Source organism: Leptopilina heterotoma, unplaced genomic scaffold (assembly GCF_015476425.1).
Source record: "Leptopilina heterotoma isolate Lh14 unplaced genomic scaffold, ASM1547642v1 Lhet_68, whole genome shotgun sequence".
NCBI lineage: Eukaryota > Metazoa > Arthropoda > Insecta > Hymenoptera > Figitidae > Leptopilina > Leptopilina heterotoma.
Window position 1 is genome coordinate 6507520 of NW_025111157.1, and position 19165 is coordinate 6526684.

The window sequence follows — 19165 nt, forward strand, 5'->3', positions numbered from 1 at the left end:
AAGATACTGATTTCTTTGAATTAATACAAAAAATTTATATAATTATACGATAGGGTTTTATTTTTGAAAATTAGCTGAAAAGTTGATAAAAATGATTCTAAAGTTCTAAACGTTGGATTTATTTCTTCTTCAAATTAAATTTTTATTAGAATAATTTTGCATTACAGCGAGCATTACAGTCAACAATATTAATTATAAAGTTTTTAAATGTACAACCAGACAAAATTTTCTTTTCAATGCAAAAAAATTTGACTTTTATTGCAATCAGTAATTTATAAAAATATTTTTACTAAAAAATGTTTCGTTCAATTGAACATTTAAATTAAACTTGTTGATCATTACACTGAATCAATTTCAAATTTAGTTCCACATTTATATTGTTTTTTTTTATTTACATTCATCTTTTATTCTTAAATGATCATCGCATTTAAATATCTAATAAACCAAGCTTTCGTATATAGTTCTCCAAGATTTAGTCCTCTCCGAAAGTAAAATGCGTAATGTCATCTCATTTTCTCTTGTCTTTTTTATTTATATTTTCTCATAAACTGAACTGCGCAACCTGTTTTATGCAATGAGAAAAGATTTAAGTGTTTAATAACGACCCTCCCAAGGGAAAAAAGTAGATACAAACTTCTCTCTCTCTCTCACTCTCTCTTCCTCTCGAGCATCATTCTTATTTTGTCACGGATTTCTCTTTAACTTTTCTTTTGTTCTCTTTATAGTCAAAGAGTCGGCATCTCTTCATTTTCTATATATGTATATATGTATATTATATCCCTTTTGAATTGACGCACATTTGTCATCCACTTATTAATCGTTTCTGTCACTGCAAGATGTCGAGCAGGAAAAAAAAAATAATGGAAGAAAAAAAAAGTAATGGAGAAAAAAAAATTAAAATATGTGAAAAATATTTCAAGTCATTCAAAATACCATCATAGGATTCTCTCATAAACCACTCTTCAAGCGCTCCCCCCTTTTGATGAATATTTCAATTCACCTTGTCTTCTTGATTTATCTGTTGATATATCTATTAAGAAATCTGTGGAATTGAATAGTTGACATTTCATAAATGCTCTGCGGTTAATTAGAGGAATCTCATCTATTTTTATAATGCTTTGAGAGAAAAATGAGATGATCGATTTTTTGTTATATAATTATAGATTAGTGGGAGTATTAAGGAAAAATAATAGTTGGAATTTAAAAAGAAAGTATGAGCAAAAAAAAATATTGGATAAAATATATTTTTTTATATAAAAATATAAGAAATTTTACTCTTGATGGGGGAGGGAAATGGCATTTATTTACTTTTTGAAGAAAAAATTACTATTAGATGCGTCGAGTTTGCTTTAAAAGATCGATAATCCACATATTTGAAATTGAAAAATAATTTTTGCAAACATTTTATGCGAAGATGTAAGCAGTACAAATTGCGTGACAAGAGATAATTACGTCACCCCATAAATAAGAACTGTGTATGAAGTTCAGGGGATGGGATAAAGTGGTTAATAAGTAATGACTGCGCAAACGCTTATAGGACATTTTATTCTAGTATCCCGCAAAAAAAAGAACAAGTAAAACGCACGATATTGTTCTTCTTTGAAAAAAATTCAATACATATGAATTTATTTATTTATCAAGTAAAATTATTACTTAACAGAAAATAAAAACTCAAATAAACATTAGTTAAGTAATAATAATTTATTTATTATTAATTAAGTAATAATAAATAATTTATTATTACTTAATTAATATTACTTAAGTAATGTTTATTGGAAATTATTTCTCTCGAATTGGGGAAAATTCACGTTTAAGCATATAGAGAAAACAATAACTTATTAAAATTTCATTTGTTGAGGAAATAATTAAGTATTGTTCTTGAATTAATTTCGATGCAGTCTGTATTTAGTTGATGTGAATAGAGAATATCGCAGATATATCGCTGCCTCGATTGGTGTAAATATGCGGAACATATTAATGTTTATTGTCTCAATATCGAAAATTTATTGAATACCTCCGCCCAAATGTTAATATAATTTCGACTGCATTTCATTTTGTGAATTCGCCTGTTTTGCATGTCAAGTGTGTTCAAGACAGGGGAAAATTATAATATTTTAAAAAATGAATGATATATAAAAAGCTCAAAATTTGTTAAAAATATTTTTATTTTCATAATTTATAGGTATTATTTTTATGTTTTTTTAAATATTTTTATCAGCAAGAGCAAATTAAATAAACAAAGTTTAAATTAGTAAAAAATAACTAACTATTACTCTCAAAATTTGAATTAATTCAAAATCACAATTTAACTGACAATCAATGACTGAATTTTTGCTATTCTGCAATCAATAAAAAATAACTGATTGTCAGTGTAAAAATGTCTGATTATCAGTTAAAATGAACTGAAAAATTAGTTAAATTTTGTCTAATTGAATCAGTCAAAAAAAATTTACTGAAACATCAGTTATTTTTAACTAATTGTCAGTAGAAATATTACTATTTCAATTAGAAAGTGATTTTTTGCTTTGAAATCAGTTAATTTCAACTAAATGATTAGTAGAAATATTACTATTTAAATGAGCGACTGACATTTTACTTCTGAATCAATAAAAAGTATCATAATAGTGAAAAAAATGACTGATTTTCAGTAAAAAATACATTAGCAATTTTTAACTGACAGTCAGTTATTTTTAACTAAATGATTAGCAGGATTATTGCTATTTGAATTAGTCACTGACTTTTTATTCTAAATCAGTTATTTTTAACTGATTTCAATTTACAGGGTAAATAAGCAAACCATAAAAATAGTTCAAAATTTCACTAATTGAATAAGAAAATTTTTAATTTATTTGACCTAAACTGAAACTAAATTTAACTAATAATTAGTTATTATTATCTAATTGGTTAGTAATCTCTAAATTTGAATCAGTTAAAAATGATAGTATTAACTATGAAAAAGGTTACTCTCTAAATATCTGAATCAGTAAAAATCCACTGAAAATCAGTCAAATTTCACTGATTCAGTTTTAGAGAGTATTATTAACTAATTATTAACAACTCTATAAATTTGAATCAGTAAAAATGTTTACTAATTTGAATTAGTGACTGACTTTTTGCTTTTTAAGTAGTAAATTTTACTAATAAATTATTAGAAATCACTATTTATTAGTAAAATTTGCTAATTCAAAAGCTAAAAGTCAGTCACTTATTTGAATTTCAAGACATTTTTACTAATTCAAATTTAGAGAGTAATTGCGGTTATAGTACTCTCTAAATTTGAATCAGTTAAATATCATAGTTTTAACTCACAATCAGTGACTGATTTTTTGGTTTTGCAATCAGTTAAAAATAATTGATTTTCAGTAAAAAATAACTGATAATATATTAGTTAAACTTATTGAATAATTGAATTAGTTTTAAAAAATCTTCTGAATCATCAGTTATTTTTATCTAAATATCAGTAAAAATATTGCTCTCTAAAACTAAATCAGTGAAATTTGACTGAGAATCAGTGAGTTTATTCTCGCGATTTGAATAAGTGAAATTTCACTGAAGATCAGTTAAAAATTATTGAAATTTTCAGTAGTTTTTTAATTGTCGAATCAGTGGAAAATGACTGAAATTGAATTTATTTTTAACTGATTTTCAGTCAAATTCCACTGATTCAAATCGCGAGAATAGAGTCACTGATTCTCAGTCAAATTTTACTGATTTTCAATGCAATTTCACTGATTCAGATTTAGAAAGTACTATTTGAATTAGTGACCAATTTTTCGCTTCTAAATCAGTTATTTTTGACTGATTCAAATTTAGAGAGTAAAAATAGGTAAAGAAGTAAATAATAAAAAAAATTTAGAATTCATAAGTGATAAAACTAGATCAAAAATAAACAAATGAAAATCTAGTAAAACAAACTAAATACATACTCTGAATCAGTTAAAAATCATGGTTTTAACTGACAATCAGTGACTGCCTTTTTGCTTCTGAATCAGTTAAAAATAACTGATTTTCAGTAAAAAATAACTGAAAAATTAGTTAAACTTGACTAATTGAATCAGTCAACAAAAACTTTCTGAAACATCAGTTATTTAACTATAATTGGCAGTAGAAATATTACTATTTGAATTAGTGACTGACTTTGTGCTTCTAAATCAGTTATTTTTAACTGATTCAAATTTAAAGAGTAGTAAATTAAAATTTAGATAGGTATCTAAATGAAATTAAATAAATAAAAATAAAAAAAATCCATTAAAAATAAAAGTTTGGCTAGTTTTCGGCAAAAAGAAAATGCAGACCTACATATTCAAAAATGCTAATTGGAGCAAAAATTTCAAGCTGTAAAACCCTAACGGACATTTTAAAAGGAAAACTGCTACCATTTCCGCGGTGCATAATCCTTTCATCCTTTAAGACGCTTTTCCTCATGGCTATTTTTCAGCAGATCCTCCAATTAACACTCAAAGCTTAAAGAAGTGTCAGAAACTTTTAGTATACACTTTAACAGTAAACTCTTTAATGTTAAATTCGTCAAGAGAGAAAAGAAAGAAGGAAGGAAAAAAAAGGAAAATAATAATAAAAACGTGCGGGTGCGGTTCACCACTTTAGTTGCGGGTTTTGAAAGAAGTATATTCTATGTGTTGCGCCTTCATTTCTGTTGGAGAACCGAGCGTACCGAACATATCCGAACAAGTACGAATGAGCTCGAAGTTTGATCGGAGCGGGAATGGCATTCTCCCCGCCACAGTTGAAAATCGGCCAGCGTGACGTTACGACGTATAATACACACAAGAGTTTGTATAGTGAAGTTAAAAGAGACCAAATGTTCTGTCACACCTAGTTTTTAGATAACTTTGTTTTTAGATAAAAAAAAACAAATTTTTCTTTCGTGCGTGTAGTGATTTTTCATAGTGACATTTCGAATATCTTTCGAAAATTATAGCAGTAGAAACTTAAAAGTTGTGCGTTTTTTTACATCATGGCAGTATTTTGGTATCCTGCTGCTGTCGTGATTCTTGTGCTGTTACACCTAACAGGTGAGTTGAGATAAAAAAAAAAACATCTTCACATGCGTCATTGCACGTTCGATTTTCATACTTCTCTTATCCTTATCCGTGTAAACGAACGGAAAATTTATCTTTCTCACTCTCTTAGTCTCTCTCTCTCTCTCTCGCTCTCTATAGTCGACGCTCCAGCAGGTGGTTGAATGCTTCAAATATTTTACAAGTTTTCAAAGCCAAGGGAAACACTTTTCTAGAATCTTGAATTATTTATTTATGCAATAAAGGTCAATCTCTGTTGGAAATTTCTGAGAAAATGTGAATTAATGCCGTGAAATTATCATCTGTTATTGATAGAATGGTTAAAAATTTCTCGTTAAAACCCGAGACCGGTTTCGGCAGGTAAAAGTGTATTTTGAATAGCGGATTATGGGTGTTTATAGGATGAGGGATAAAAGTCAAGGGGATAACTATCGATGTGGAAAATTTTATATCCAAACATTGAATTTTATACCTGTAGAAATTGTTTATTGTTTTGAAAAATTTAATTTTTTGTCAATATTTTGGAGATTTGAATTTTCGCAACCGGCGGCGGCACGTTCGATCCTGTTGGCCGGTCATTCAAATCTAGACGCGCTTCTCTTTCAAAATATACGCTTTACATATACGAATATTTATTTATCTCTTTTGAAAAAATCCATCTGGATATTTGACATAAAAAAAAATACGAAAATTGCGTATTTTTACTTTTTTTCTCGCGCGCACTCTTTGTGAAAATAATTTAGAGAATACTTTTCGTTGAAAGATTTGAGTTTTGTTTACGTTTATATTATTGGAGTGATTTATTATTGGCCAGTGTAATTTATCAGAATCTATTTCTAAAGTTTTGAAAATGTTTATATTGTGCGAAGTTGAAACCAAAGCAATTTGATGTATTTTTAATGAGATTTGCTAATTATTGACAATTGGAGAATATTAATTTCATAATTAGTGGTTTAATTAAATAGAATTATTTAATTAATTATGTTAAATTTATTTTGTTGGATTTATTTTATTCAATTTACTTTGTTGACTTTATTTTATTAAATTTATTTTGTGGAATTTATTTTATTAAATTTATTTTGTTAAATTTATTTTACTAAATTTATTTTGTTAAATTTATTTTACTAAATTTATTTTACTAAATTTATTTTATTAAATTTATTTTACTAAATTTATTTTATTAAATTTATTTTGTCGAATTTATTTTATTAAATTTATTTTGTTAAATTTATTCTATTAGATTTATTTTGTGAAATTTATTTTATTATATTTCTTTTGTGAAATTTATTTTGTTAAATTCATTTTGGGAAATTTATTTTATTAAATTAATTTTGCAAAATTTGTTCTACTGAATTAATGATATTAAATTTAGGAGGCTTAAATTTATTACATGAAATTATAGAGTATTGATGAATATCAAATTAATTGATCAACATTTACCGAATTGGTGCAAAGAATAATTTAATGTTAGTGAAATTAATGAATATTAATTTAACAGAGCGTTAGTTTTGGATATGCTATTTATTGTATTTCTATAAAATAGTTTAAAAATTATTATTAATAATTAGAATTTGCGTGTTTCACGCAATTTGAAACTATATCTGAATTGCATTTTTATTTGTCTCGTAATTAAAGTAATTGCTCCTAATTAATGAAATAGGATATTTCTTTGAATAATGTTGTTTAAAAGTTTTATATAGTTAACTATTGACCAATTAAGTAAAATAATGATCATTATAATTTTCATGTTTTATGTAACTTGTGCAAGTTTTTCTATTTCTAATGCTTCAAATTGTATATAAAAGGAGAGTAGAGAAAAGTTTGTTCATGTGAACGTTTAGAACTTGAGAAGTTTGATTGTTTTTTTACTGCTTTCATATTTTTTGTTTTAAATATCTGAATTAGTTTTTAAATTGTTGAAAAAATTGCTAAAAAATTATCTTCAAAATTAATATAAATTGTATCTCTAAATCTGAATTATAGTTAAAAATGACTAATTTTTAGTAGAATGTTGGCTGACTTTTTGAAAATAACTAATTATTTATTTATTCGTTTAAAAATTTATAATTTAGACATATTTTTTACTCATTATTAGTAATTTTTTACTAATAATTACTATTTTCTTACTAACAATTAGTTTTTTTTATTAATAATTATTTTTTTTTATTAATAATTCGCTTCTTACTAATTTTTAAATAGAAAATGGTTGTCTTTTTACAGACGCTTTAAATCATTTTTAACTTCTAAAAAAATAAAATTTTTCTTTAAATTTAGCTTTAGAGAATTTATTATTATACTTTTGAAATGTATTGAATTTGTCGATAATGTTTTAAAAAAACACTGGACTATAGAAACCTTCTTATTTTATTATTCTCGAAGTTTTAAATATTCATGTGAACAAAAGTTTTTAATTTACCTAGTCATTTGTTCTCGGAAAAGTTATTTTTAGAAATATATTTGTGTTCATTGTGTTTATAAAATGAGAGAAAGATTTATTTTTGCGGAAAATTTGAAAAATTTTCTTTTTTTGTAATTATTTTTTTACAATTTTGTGTTTAGGAAAAGAAATCTAATTTTAGTAGTTATAATTTTTGTTAGTGAAATAATTTTTTTAGTATTAGTGAAAAATGACTAAAAATTAGTAAAATTTCTAACAAATGTAAATTTTTCGCTCAATTTCCGCTATTTTAGCTTTAAAGAGTTGAATTAGCTTGATTGCTAAGAGTATAATTAGTATTTTTGTATAAATAATTAGTTTTTCACTAATTCAAGTGACATTTACTCTCTAAATCTTATCAGACTCTAGACTTTGGTCTTTTAGTTAGACTCTAAATCTAATTAGTTCAAATTTACTGTTTTATTAGTAAAAAATTTTTATTTTTACTAGAATTTTCTTTTCATTTAAAATTTTTAAAGTTTTAACAATTAGATTTAGTATGAAAGTGAAATTAGTGACATTTTTGACACTAAAAATTCCAAATAACATTTTTCGACGTTGAGCATCGACGCTAACTTCAGGGACTTCTACATCTGAATTAGAAAAGAGAAAAGTCGCCTTCTAATTTAAATTTGTAATAATGTTTATTAATTTTTAGTCAAATTTTACTATTTTATTTAGTCGTTTAAAAAATTTTACTTTGGTTTTAGTGAAAATTTCCTGAAAATTATAGTAGAATTTTTTACTAATTTAAATATTAGTGAGAATGAGAACTTCAGGGACTTCTACATCCGAATTAGTGAAAAGTCGTCTTCTAATTTAAATTTGTAATAATTTTTATTAATTTTTAGTCAAATTTTATTCTTTAATTTAGTGGTTTAAAAAATTTTACTCGGGTTTCAGTGAAAATTAACTGGAAAATTACTGTAGAATTTTTTACTAATTTAAATATTAGTAAGAGCGTCTTTTCATTAATTCAGTCTCAGAGGTTAAAACTGTTTCTTTACTCTCTGAAATTAATCAGATCTAATTTAATAAATAATTCGGATGAAACTGAAGTTTACAACGTTTTTAAAGACAAAAAATGAGCAATAATTATTTTTCAAGTAAATTTATGTCAAATTTTGATGTGCACGAATCTTTGAAAAATGAACTCTTTCTTAGAGGCCCACAGTTTTCTTAAAAGTATCAAATTGATACCAAAAATTTGACTCAGTTTTTTATTTGATCTACATTTTTGGTGTCAATTCGTTACAATTTGATACTTTCGACCTAACAGTGCGGGATAGTTACCTACAAATGATTAAAAGAAGCTGTGATAACAAATATCGTCTGATTATTTTTCGTTTTTAGAAACGTTGCCGACTGTATGTCATGGTTTATGCATTAAAGAAGGATTAATTTAAATTTAGAGATCAAAACTAATTTCTAAAATCTTATTTTACTTGAATTATGCTTCGCCTAACTGACTTTCCCACAAATCTGAAAATAAAATTTATATTTAAAATTAAACGGGACAGGCCCTTTCGTAAATTTCGTCACCTCGTATACAGAAATGTGCCTTCCTTAATGTAACTACAGTTATGTAAATACAATTAGGAACCTAATGCACATTTCTATAAACTTATTTGAAATTCAACATTAAAAATGTTAATAATAAACATTCTTTCCTCTCACTCTGAAAGTAATAAATTATTGGCCTTTGTGATGTTGTACGTTGAAAAGGAGAAATTTATCATACCGTTTTTGGAGAAATGACAAAAAGATATGTGAGGGATTATCTATCTATTATAAGCTCGGAAGGAGAAGAAAGGTTAATGATACCTGCTAGCTGGGGTTACTGACTATTGCACCTGTGACACCGTACAGCCATAAGGATGATGATACTTGGGTTAGTTTGGAGGGAGGAATTTAATTAATTTGGAGGTGCTTGCTTTGGTGCGTTAGGAGTTAGAATATATCCCTATATAGTCCCGTCCTCGTCCTCATCGTCGTCGTCGTCGTTGCTGTTATGCTACTGATGGAGAAGCAGGTGGCGAGCGTTGAAACAACCTGTTCTCTGAATTATTATCTTAGTTAGTTGCCTGTAGAAATAAACGAAAAACGCATTTTTCCCAATCTTCTTCTTTATCTTCTTCTAAAATATTTCCATAAATGTATATTTCCATCCCTGACGGTCTATATTTAAATGGCAGTCCTCTCTTTCTCTCTTTTCTCATCGCACAATAAAATGAACTTTTTTATGAGTCTCCTTTTTTTATTATATTCGAAAAAAATTTTCGTCTCAAATCTTTTTCTTCCATAAAAAAAAGATAGTCTTAAAATGGTCATTTCTGAAATTGATACCAATTTTTCTCTCTCGTTTCATTTAGCAGTAAAATTATATATTCGTTCTAAACTATTAATATTCTCTCTCTTTCAGATATAGAAATTTTCAGTAAACTCTTTGATGAATGTGAATTCATCAAAGAGTTTACTTGAAAATTTCTTGATTTTCGCATAAGAGATTGAAATAAAATGATATAAAAGTTAACATTTAAATAAAATTCAAACATTGAAATTCTTTACTTCTCTGTAAATTCTATTTTGTATATGTGAATGTTTATTATTCAGTGTCAAAGTGTATAGTCTGTTTATTAAGCTCAGACCTTTTCCTTTTAATCGTTCATCCAGTTCTTATTTACGTAGAAACGAGAGTAATTAATTTTAATTAGGGATCTCGTCTCATCAATATGAATCGTTTCTCGTAGTTTACTATTTTCTCATCTCTCTCTCTCTCTCCCTCTCTCTACATCTTCGTTATGCATTTTCGAGGGTTCTTCATTTTGTCTTCTTGTTCTTCTTTCCTATATAGAAACGTTAGTAAATAAAAGAATATTATTTTCACAAGAAAATTCACATCAGGGCAAAAAGGGGTGAATATCTTTTAGCATCAATTAAGATGAAGTGAGAGGGAGAGATTAGCATAAATCTTGAAAATGAATATTTCCGAAACAATATACAACTCATTATAAAATTTCTCGTTCATGTTGGCAAATATTATTACAAGATTTTATTAAATTTCTGTTTTACAAGATTCTGAAATTCTGATATATATTCAAAAATTACTCACTGATTTTTTAAGGGAAATTAAATTTTTTTGAAAGCATGTAAAGTATTTTTTGAATGAAGCTGAAACTGACAGCCAGTTAATGTTTCGATATTTAATATTAGTTTTGGACAAAAAAGATCTAACTTTAAATTTTAATTTTGTTGGAGTGTCAGTTTCGGATTCATATTTTTTAATGTACTTGGTTCAATTTATTGCAATAAAATTTGAATTTGGAAAAAAGTAAGTAAACGTAAACTTCAGTGACCTTTGCAATTAGTGATTTATGAAAATTTCGTTCATGGGTTCAAAACTTGTCGATCTTCAATTACTTTCAAGTTCAGAGTGTTGTAATTTTTTGCATATAAAACTGAAGTTAAAACAAACCTATAAGATTTGGGTCAGAGGACTTCAAAGCGTTAAAAATAAAATTAGAAGAAGTAATAAAAATGTTGCTCGAAACGTTAGGGACAAAAAAACAGCCATTATGGTAAAATTAAGGATTTGAAAAAGCACAAAGGTGTTCGAAAAGAAGGAATTTTTTTAAAGAATAACCTTACATAGCAGCTAATAATTGAAGATCATTGGAAGAGAAAGTGCGCCATTTGCCATAAATCACAAAACACAAAAGAGACGATGCTGAAACGTTAAATGAGAAGAAGCGTGTAAAGACACCTAAAGAGAGGAAGATTGAGTCGCAATTCTCGGGACAGTTGTCACGCTAATCGAAATTCCCAGCATCCGTCGAAAGCTAGTTTGTCAAAAAGAAAAAAAAAAGGTATTTTACTTTTTTTTACAGTTTGTCATACAGGTAGATGAACTATGTAGATCGTCAGAGAGTCCTTGGAAGCAGTACCTAAGGCACGCACAATAAAGAAAGAGAGAGAGAGAGAGATGCTAACACTCCAGGTAACTTATTTCTTAGGGCTCTCCCTTTTCTCGCGGTTACAGGGAGTCGGAAGAACCTCAATCTATTGTTAGGCATATAACAGAAGAGGGAGCCTCTTAAGAGTAAGGTGCATCACTCAGCAATAGCAGCAGGTGAATGAGAGGGGGAAAACGTTTGCTCTTACTCTTGACTAAAAAAAAATAAATTTTTTCTCCCCACAGTCGACAATTTTCTCTCTCTTTATCCTCAAGTCATTTTCTGAGGCGTGACACGAGCATCGCTACGCCCTTTTTTTTTAACTTTACTACATGACTTCCGTTAATGACCAAAGCTGTACAAATCGCGAAGGTTTTTCATGTTCGAACTCAAGAAAATGTATATACACTTTTACCGAAGGAAATATAATTTCAAAAAAATGAGTACTTTCCAAGGAAACATTTATGAAGATTTACGATTTAACAACGAAACTTCTAGCACTTGAGAAATGAGAATATAGCGGTTTGTGTCGTAAATTAAAAAATCGTTTTTATTTCCAGAAAATCGAATTTAGCTCCGCTCACAATCAGTGTAAAACGTTAAAAGTTATGATTCTCTCGGTTCACAGAGCAGTTCACTGAGATTTACCTCTGATAATTAGTGAAAAATAACGGAACTGCAAATGAAAATTTTTGCTTTAAATAAAAATTGTTAAGCAATGAATATAATTTTGATAATTAATTTCTCTTATTCAAGAGGGAAATGTAAAGCTGAACAATTTTTTTTATTTGTTTTTTTTTAAAGAAGTGGTCACTGAAGAAATGTTTCCATTTTGACTTTTTCCCCTCTTTTGTTTACTTGGTTTTTACGTAACATTTACCCATCTTATTATTCCTCTTTTTTTCTCGCCTAGTGACCTTTCTTTTTTAAAAAAGCGTGCTTGCTCACTAGTTCGTAATTCATAAAAGCGAGTAAAAGAGGGGAAAACATGAACCGTTTCGCTTTCAAACGCAACCCGGGCGACGAGCCATGAACATTCAATAATAATTAAGATACGGAAAATATATTTTTAAAAGTACATCCTATATACATTCTTAAAATGTTAAAAAGAAAATAAATATGCAAAAAAAACAATTTCTGGAATTTAGATTTTTTCGAAATGGTACATGTGTAGAAAATTATGTCTAATTACTGTAATTAGTGAACTGAGAGAGACTAATAAGAGAGTAGGTTTCCCAGGCATTTTTAGAAAACATTCACTCTTTCTAGATTTACAATTTGTAATTAATTTCTTTTTTTCTATTAGGTCGAAATAAGTCGGTATCATTTAATGGTGAAAAAAACTAATAACGCCCATTTTACTAATAGTCACTAATTTCGAACACATTTTAAATGTTTATCCTTGGGGTGTGTTATTAAAATTTTACCAAGATATTTTCTCGTTACGGAGATTTATTTTTTTTTTTGAATACAGTAATTGTTTTATCGTCGGGATCTTGATAAAGAAAAAGTCTACTTCAAAGCTCTTCTTATCGTTAAATCAATAAAATTACCGTAAGAGAAGTGACCGACGTGACTCGGAGCGAAGCATTTCTTTTTTATGTTTCAAAAGCGTTGCGCATTTGAAATTGAATAGTTTTTTCTATAATAGAATTATTGTAAATTCTTTTAGTATTTTTACTTCATGGACATGAATGTTCTTGTTGTTGCTGACAAATTAAATTTTATTATATCAGATAAGGCGCATGAATATTCAACAGATTTCACGTGACATTAATCTCATTTGACATAAAAATCACTTGCCGTAATTTTCGTTTAATTTTAATTTCACGTGAAATAAAGTTTGTGAATTTTAATTGATGCAATGTTTAATTAAACGTAAAACTCATTTGTTGCTGTAAGGTTGTTTTTGACGTTGTTTTTATTTGACGTGAAAGGTTCTTTAGCATTTTCGCAAAATTTACTCGACATTGAATCATATTTAACATGAAAGTTAAAGTTTTTGTTAATTTCGTATGAAATATGGCATTTAACATAAATCTCTTTTGATGTAAGTCACATTTGACTTTCATCTTGTTTGATGCTTTTTGTTTGAGAAAATTTATTTAACATAACTCTCATTTGACCTATAACTCATTTTATATAAATTTCATCTGGCAACTTTAGTTTCGTAGAAAAAGAAAACTTTCAAAAATAAGAAATTCTGAAAACCTATTTAATGCACCATATTATGAATTTCACTATACAGAAAGATATCCAATTTTCCCATCCTCAATATTTTCAATTCGAACACGTTTTCGTATTTCAAAGCAGAAAAATTGAATATATCTCATTTCGCCTAATAAAAACTATCCTCCTCCTCCTCCTCCTTTTTTTTTGTCTGCACAGTAAAATCCTAAAGTCTTTCAACAAAGAACGAAAATAGTCTACTTGCTCTTTGTAGAGAAAGCAAAATGATGAATAAAAGACTACAATACGAGAAAAAATGCAGTCTGCATTGCTCAATGGTTTCAAGAATAGCGGAAAACTGTGTATATATATCACCCCCCCCCCTCCCTAGAAAAGAAATGCAAAAGAGAGAAAAGAAGGAAAAAAAGTGTAATAAAAAAACAAACCGAAAATTAGAAAAGAAAGCTCCTTTATACACTTAAAAAAAACCCTAACAATAAGTCGCGACGTAAAAAAAATGGTAGAAGCAAGTCGATGACCTCATGACTGTAAGGCGCCTGTAGTCAAAAGTGCGGTGATCCACGAAAAAAAGGGTCACACACAGAGAGCAACGTTTATTTACAAGAGAAAAGAAGAACGACATTCTTTATCTCCACCGTCAAGTTCTTCATACATATACATACCTGGACCAATCCTTTCTTTAGTATTAAAAGCATTAAGCAAACTGATTGTGAAGAATTGTAGATAAGCAACTCAAATACCTTTACTGAATAAGGACATACATAGCTTCAATGTTCTACTTCGGTGGTTAGCCGCTTTTATACAACTGAGCATGTCAACTTGCCAAGAGAGAGAAAGAGAACCCTCTTTTTAAATATCCGTAAAGCGATATGAAGAATGTTTCAAGTTCTTTGTACATACGTGAAATGAAGCGAGGAATGGTGAATTGTTCGAATTATAATGGAAGCATTGTTGATCCTATTGAAAGATAGTGAGCGCGCGGAAACGGCTTTGCGCTGAAATTCGAAACTACTTGTCGAACTTGGATGAAGAGAGGCTTAAAGAGGGTCTCTTATGAATATTCATGAGGACGTTTATACTAAACGATATTGACACCTCAAGCGTAATTACACTAGCATTCATTAGCATCTGAATTGTATTGGACAATTATCACCCCCGCGTCATCTTCTTTATCTAGAGAATATTTTATTGAGAACTCATCATCGAATTACTATTGAGTATTGAGAACAAATCTTGTTTCGAGATGTAGTTGTTGAGCATTAGTATATCGAAACTAGTAAAAACTAAAGGCTACATCTTTTTTTATTTAAACTCTTCTTATACAGTAAGAAAGAAGAATTTGATTATTTTTTGAGAATAATTGAAATTCAGCGATAAGTTTTATTATTAATGTTGCCACAGGTCAGGGAATTCAGGGAAAAGTCCGAGATTTTAATTAAAGTATACTGGAAAAAATTAAATTTGCAGGATTCATAATTAGTTGTATTTAATTTTTTAATATATATTTAATTAATTAAAAATGATGGCTTTATAGGAGAATTTTAATTAAAAACACTGAAAGAATTGAATTTAAGAGAAGTTAAAAATGTTTGCAGAAATTCATTTATGTTAAAAAATTTAAAAAATATTCTCGTCAAAATTTCAATTATCTTTAAAAATAATAAAATTCTTCTCAAAAATTTTGTTAAACACACTAAAAAATTGAATTTTAAAAATAAGTTAAAAATATGTTTGCAGAAATTCAATTATGTTAAAAAATTCAAAAAAAAATTCTTGTCAACATTTTAATTATCTTTAAGAATAATAAAATTCTTCTTAAAATTTTAATTTAACACTCTGAAATAAATTGAATTTTAGAGAAGTTAAAAATATGTTTGCAGAAATTCAATTATGTTCAAAAAATAAAAAAAAATTCTCGTCAAAATTTCAATTATCTTTAAAAATAATAAAATTCTTCACAAAAATTTAGTTAAACACACTAAAAAATTGAATTTTAAAGAGAAATAAAAATATTAGCAGAAACGCAATTAGTCCAAAAATTTAAAAAAATTCTTGTCAACATTTTAATTATCTTTAAAAATAATAAAATTCTTCTTAAAAATTTAATTAAACACTCTGAAACAAATTGAATTTAGAGAAGTTAAAAATGTTTGCAGAAATTCAATTATATTCAAAAATTAGAAAAAGTTCTCGTCAAAATTTCAATTATTTTTAAAAATAATAAAATTCTTCTCCAAAATTCAATTATTTTCATAACTAATAAAAATTTCACAGAAATTCAATTATTTGCAAATTTTTTATAATTTATAATTTTTATAAATTTTTTATAAATTTCTTCGCAATAATTCAATTATTTTCATGAATAATAAAATTTTTTACAGAGATTCAATTATTTTCATGAATAATGAAATTCAAAATCGAATTTCAATTATTTTTAATACAATTTTAACCGAATTTCTCGAAAAATATAATTATTCTTAAAAAATTTATTAAAATTCATAAAAAAATTCGATTATTTAAAAATTTTTTTTTTTAATTTTGTATAAGAATTCAATCTTGAGAAACATTCATTTATTCAATATTTTTTTCACTTTTGTATTTAAATAATTGAATTCTCATAGAATTTTCTAATAAAAATTGTTTTTTTTTTAATTTTTTTAAGCTTTTATGTTCTAAATATTTAATTGAAGAATTTCTGAATAATCAAAATTTCATAAAATATTTGAATTGTAAACAAATGGATTTGAAAATTCTCAGGAAACTTCTGCAAAAATTATTAAAAATAATTGATAATTGTTCATTTATTTCTGTCGAAGAGTTTTAATAAAATTTTTGAAATTAATCACATTTTTGTAGAATTTACATAATAAAATTGTATTAAAAATAATTAAAAATCCTGTGAAGAATTTTATTATTTGGAAAAATAATTGATGTCTTGCATCGAATTTTTATTGTAATTTTCTTAAAATAATTGAAATCCTGTGAAGATTATTATTATTATTTATGAGAATAATTGAATTCTTGAAACGAAAATTTTATTATATTTTTCAAAATAATTGAATTCTTTTGAGAAATTTTATTAAAATTGTAGATTTTGAAAATATTGGAATTTCAGCGAAGAATTTCATTATTTGTGAAATGTAATTGAATTTTTACAACGAATTTTATTATTTTTTTTTAAAAAATAATTTTTTAAAAAATAATTCAATTGATATGAAAAATTGTATTACTCATAAAAATAATTGAAGTTTTGCGAAGGATATTATTAAAAAATTTTTAAATTTGATTTTTTTTTTTGAAAAATTTTATGCAAATTTAAGTTATTATAAAACATGAAGATAGCGATCACTTTGAGTCGAAGACTCGGAGTGATTGCTATCTTCATGTTTTATAATAATATTCTTACAAGTTATTGAATTTTAAAAGTTTAAATTTGAATTTTTTAAAAATCTTAATTCCTATGGAAAAATAATAATGATTAATTATTTATTTAAAAAATAGGTTATTGATGTTTTTGAATAATTTCACAATTAATGAAATTCGTAAATAAGTGTAATAGAAATTTTTTTTGGGTATCTACTAATTTTGAGAGTGAATAAGAATATTTTTTAGGGTCAGTCCAAATTTTGTCTGGGAATCAGGAAAAAAAATAATTCTTTTTTGTCAATCCTGATTATTTAGAAAAATAATTGAATTACTAAAAGGAATTTCGTTATTATAATCAAATATAAATTTTTTTCCAAAAATATTGAAAAATTCTTTAGAGAGAATTATTAAAATTGACGTAATGTAGAATTTAAATTATGTAAAAATGTTGTCGCGAGGAATTTTTTTTTCTGTGTACGTAACAATGACATGTATCTGCGGAGACATTTGTGATCTCAAAGGGACGAATTTAGAAAAAGACGGAAATGACGTAATAACAGGAAGAGACACACAGAAATCTCTAGGGTAATAAGACAAGCGACTAAGAGCGTTATTATTCACAAGAATCACAAGTATCACAAGAAAAAGAGTAATAACAGTTATTGCATAGTGTGTTCCGGAAAAAAAAATTGTGTATACACCGTCTCGCAGTGTATAGATAGAGAGTGAAGAGAGAGAATAATAATGATAAAAGGGAGCTTATTTTTAAATTCCCTCTCTCACCTCTTCACTTTAAAAAAAATCAGTCAACAACAACGTAATTTATTTTATTTTTCATTCCAGGTCAATTCTTTTTTTTTCTCCCCTTTTTTCGAAAAATCACACAACAAACTGCATTGTCAACTTGACAAAAATGAATGATGCCGCACTAGTGAATAAATATATATACCAGAAGAGTAGTGCTTTTTTTGACTTGAATTTTAATTGAAGTGGGACGAGAAATATGTCACTGTGTGACTAGTAAATTTATGGACTTATTAAAACCCACGCGCATTAATCTCGTTTTCTAGAAATGAAAACTTTTTTTTTATTATATAGAGAAGATGCGGAGATTTGTGAATGAATGGGCGAGAATATTTCTTCGAGCATATTCAGTATTAAGTTTGAAATTAAGTTATTCGGATTTTATAATTGGAAATTTAAACTTTTTTTCGATTTTCTTTTTTTTTATGAAAAGGATGAAAAGGGCAATAGATGGAAAAGTAATAATAGTGTTTGAAAAATAATTATGAGCGATTATAAATTTTCCATAATGGTGAGAAAGAAGATTATTGGGAAAGGGGGGGTGAGGGGTTAAAGGGAAAATTATTTGATGGTACTTGAAACAAGTTTGGATGATGTTGGAGAAGTAGGTCTCGCTGGAATTGTAGAACAATGTTATGAACAAATATAGGAATTGTGCTGAATCGTGCAAGGTACTTGTATAGGAAGAGATTATTGCCAGCGTAAACTGGGAAGTTTGGCTATTATCTTGGTAGCTGTTTAACTAACAATGCCCGAGAGTCCTCCTCGATCGTCGTCGTTGTCGTCCATGTTTTTGCAAAGCGTGCGGAATGATAGGAGACCGCAATGTAAGCCATTGTTATGGGGCGAGTCGCGCGAATTTATATTTCCCGCGCCTACATTCTCTTTTAATGTCGTCCCCTCCCTCCTCTCTGCCGCTCTCCTTATTGCCTTATAAATACACTCATCTGCTGCCTCCCTGTATTCATCAATTCAATGCATGGGCTTTCATATATGAAATATTGTCAATTGAATGCATCGCATTATTTTAACGCACTGATTTATTCGTTCAGTGCCCCCGACTAAATAGTAGCCACTCAATTTATTTCTTCATTTACCGAGACGAGTAAATATGTTATCGTATAATTTGTTTTTATTAACGGGAATATTTTTGCACTTCAGAATTTTTTTTTAATTTCAGTACTTTTGCACTTGAATAATTAAGTGGATTATTTTTTAACTTCAACATTTTTAACTCGATTATTTCCTAATTAGAAAATAATTTTTTATGGAAATACTTTTTAATTTGAGTATTTTTGAACTTGGATATTTTTTAATTCGATTATTTCAAGTTAAAAAAATAATCGAATTAAAAAATATCCAATATTTGTAATATT

The 19165-nt window shown here is 27.0% G+C and overlaps 1 protein-coding gene across 3 annotated transcripts in view; it reads left to right on the forward strand.

Annotated features, from left to right (window-relative positions):
* The first annotated feature begins 4727 nt into the window (after positions 1–4727).
* The window catches only part of LOC122510427 (fasciclin-2-like), a 177400-nt gene continuing 162962 nt past the window's right edge, over positions 4728–19165 (forward strand). Inside the window, exon 1 of one of the 3 annotated variants that reach the window (XM_043625063.1) lies at positions 4728–5033. In XM_043625063.1, coding sequence (XP_043480998.1) covers positions 4976–5033 — 58 coding nt within the window. In that variant the 5' untranslated portion in view covers positions 4728–4975. The remainder of the gene's footprint in view (positions 5034–19165) is intronic. The other 2 variants (XM_043625064.1, XM_043625065.1) reach the window with 2 other exon arrangements.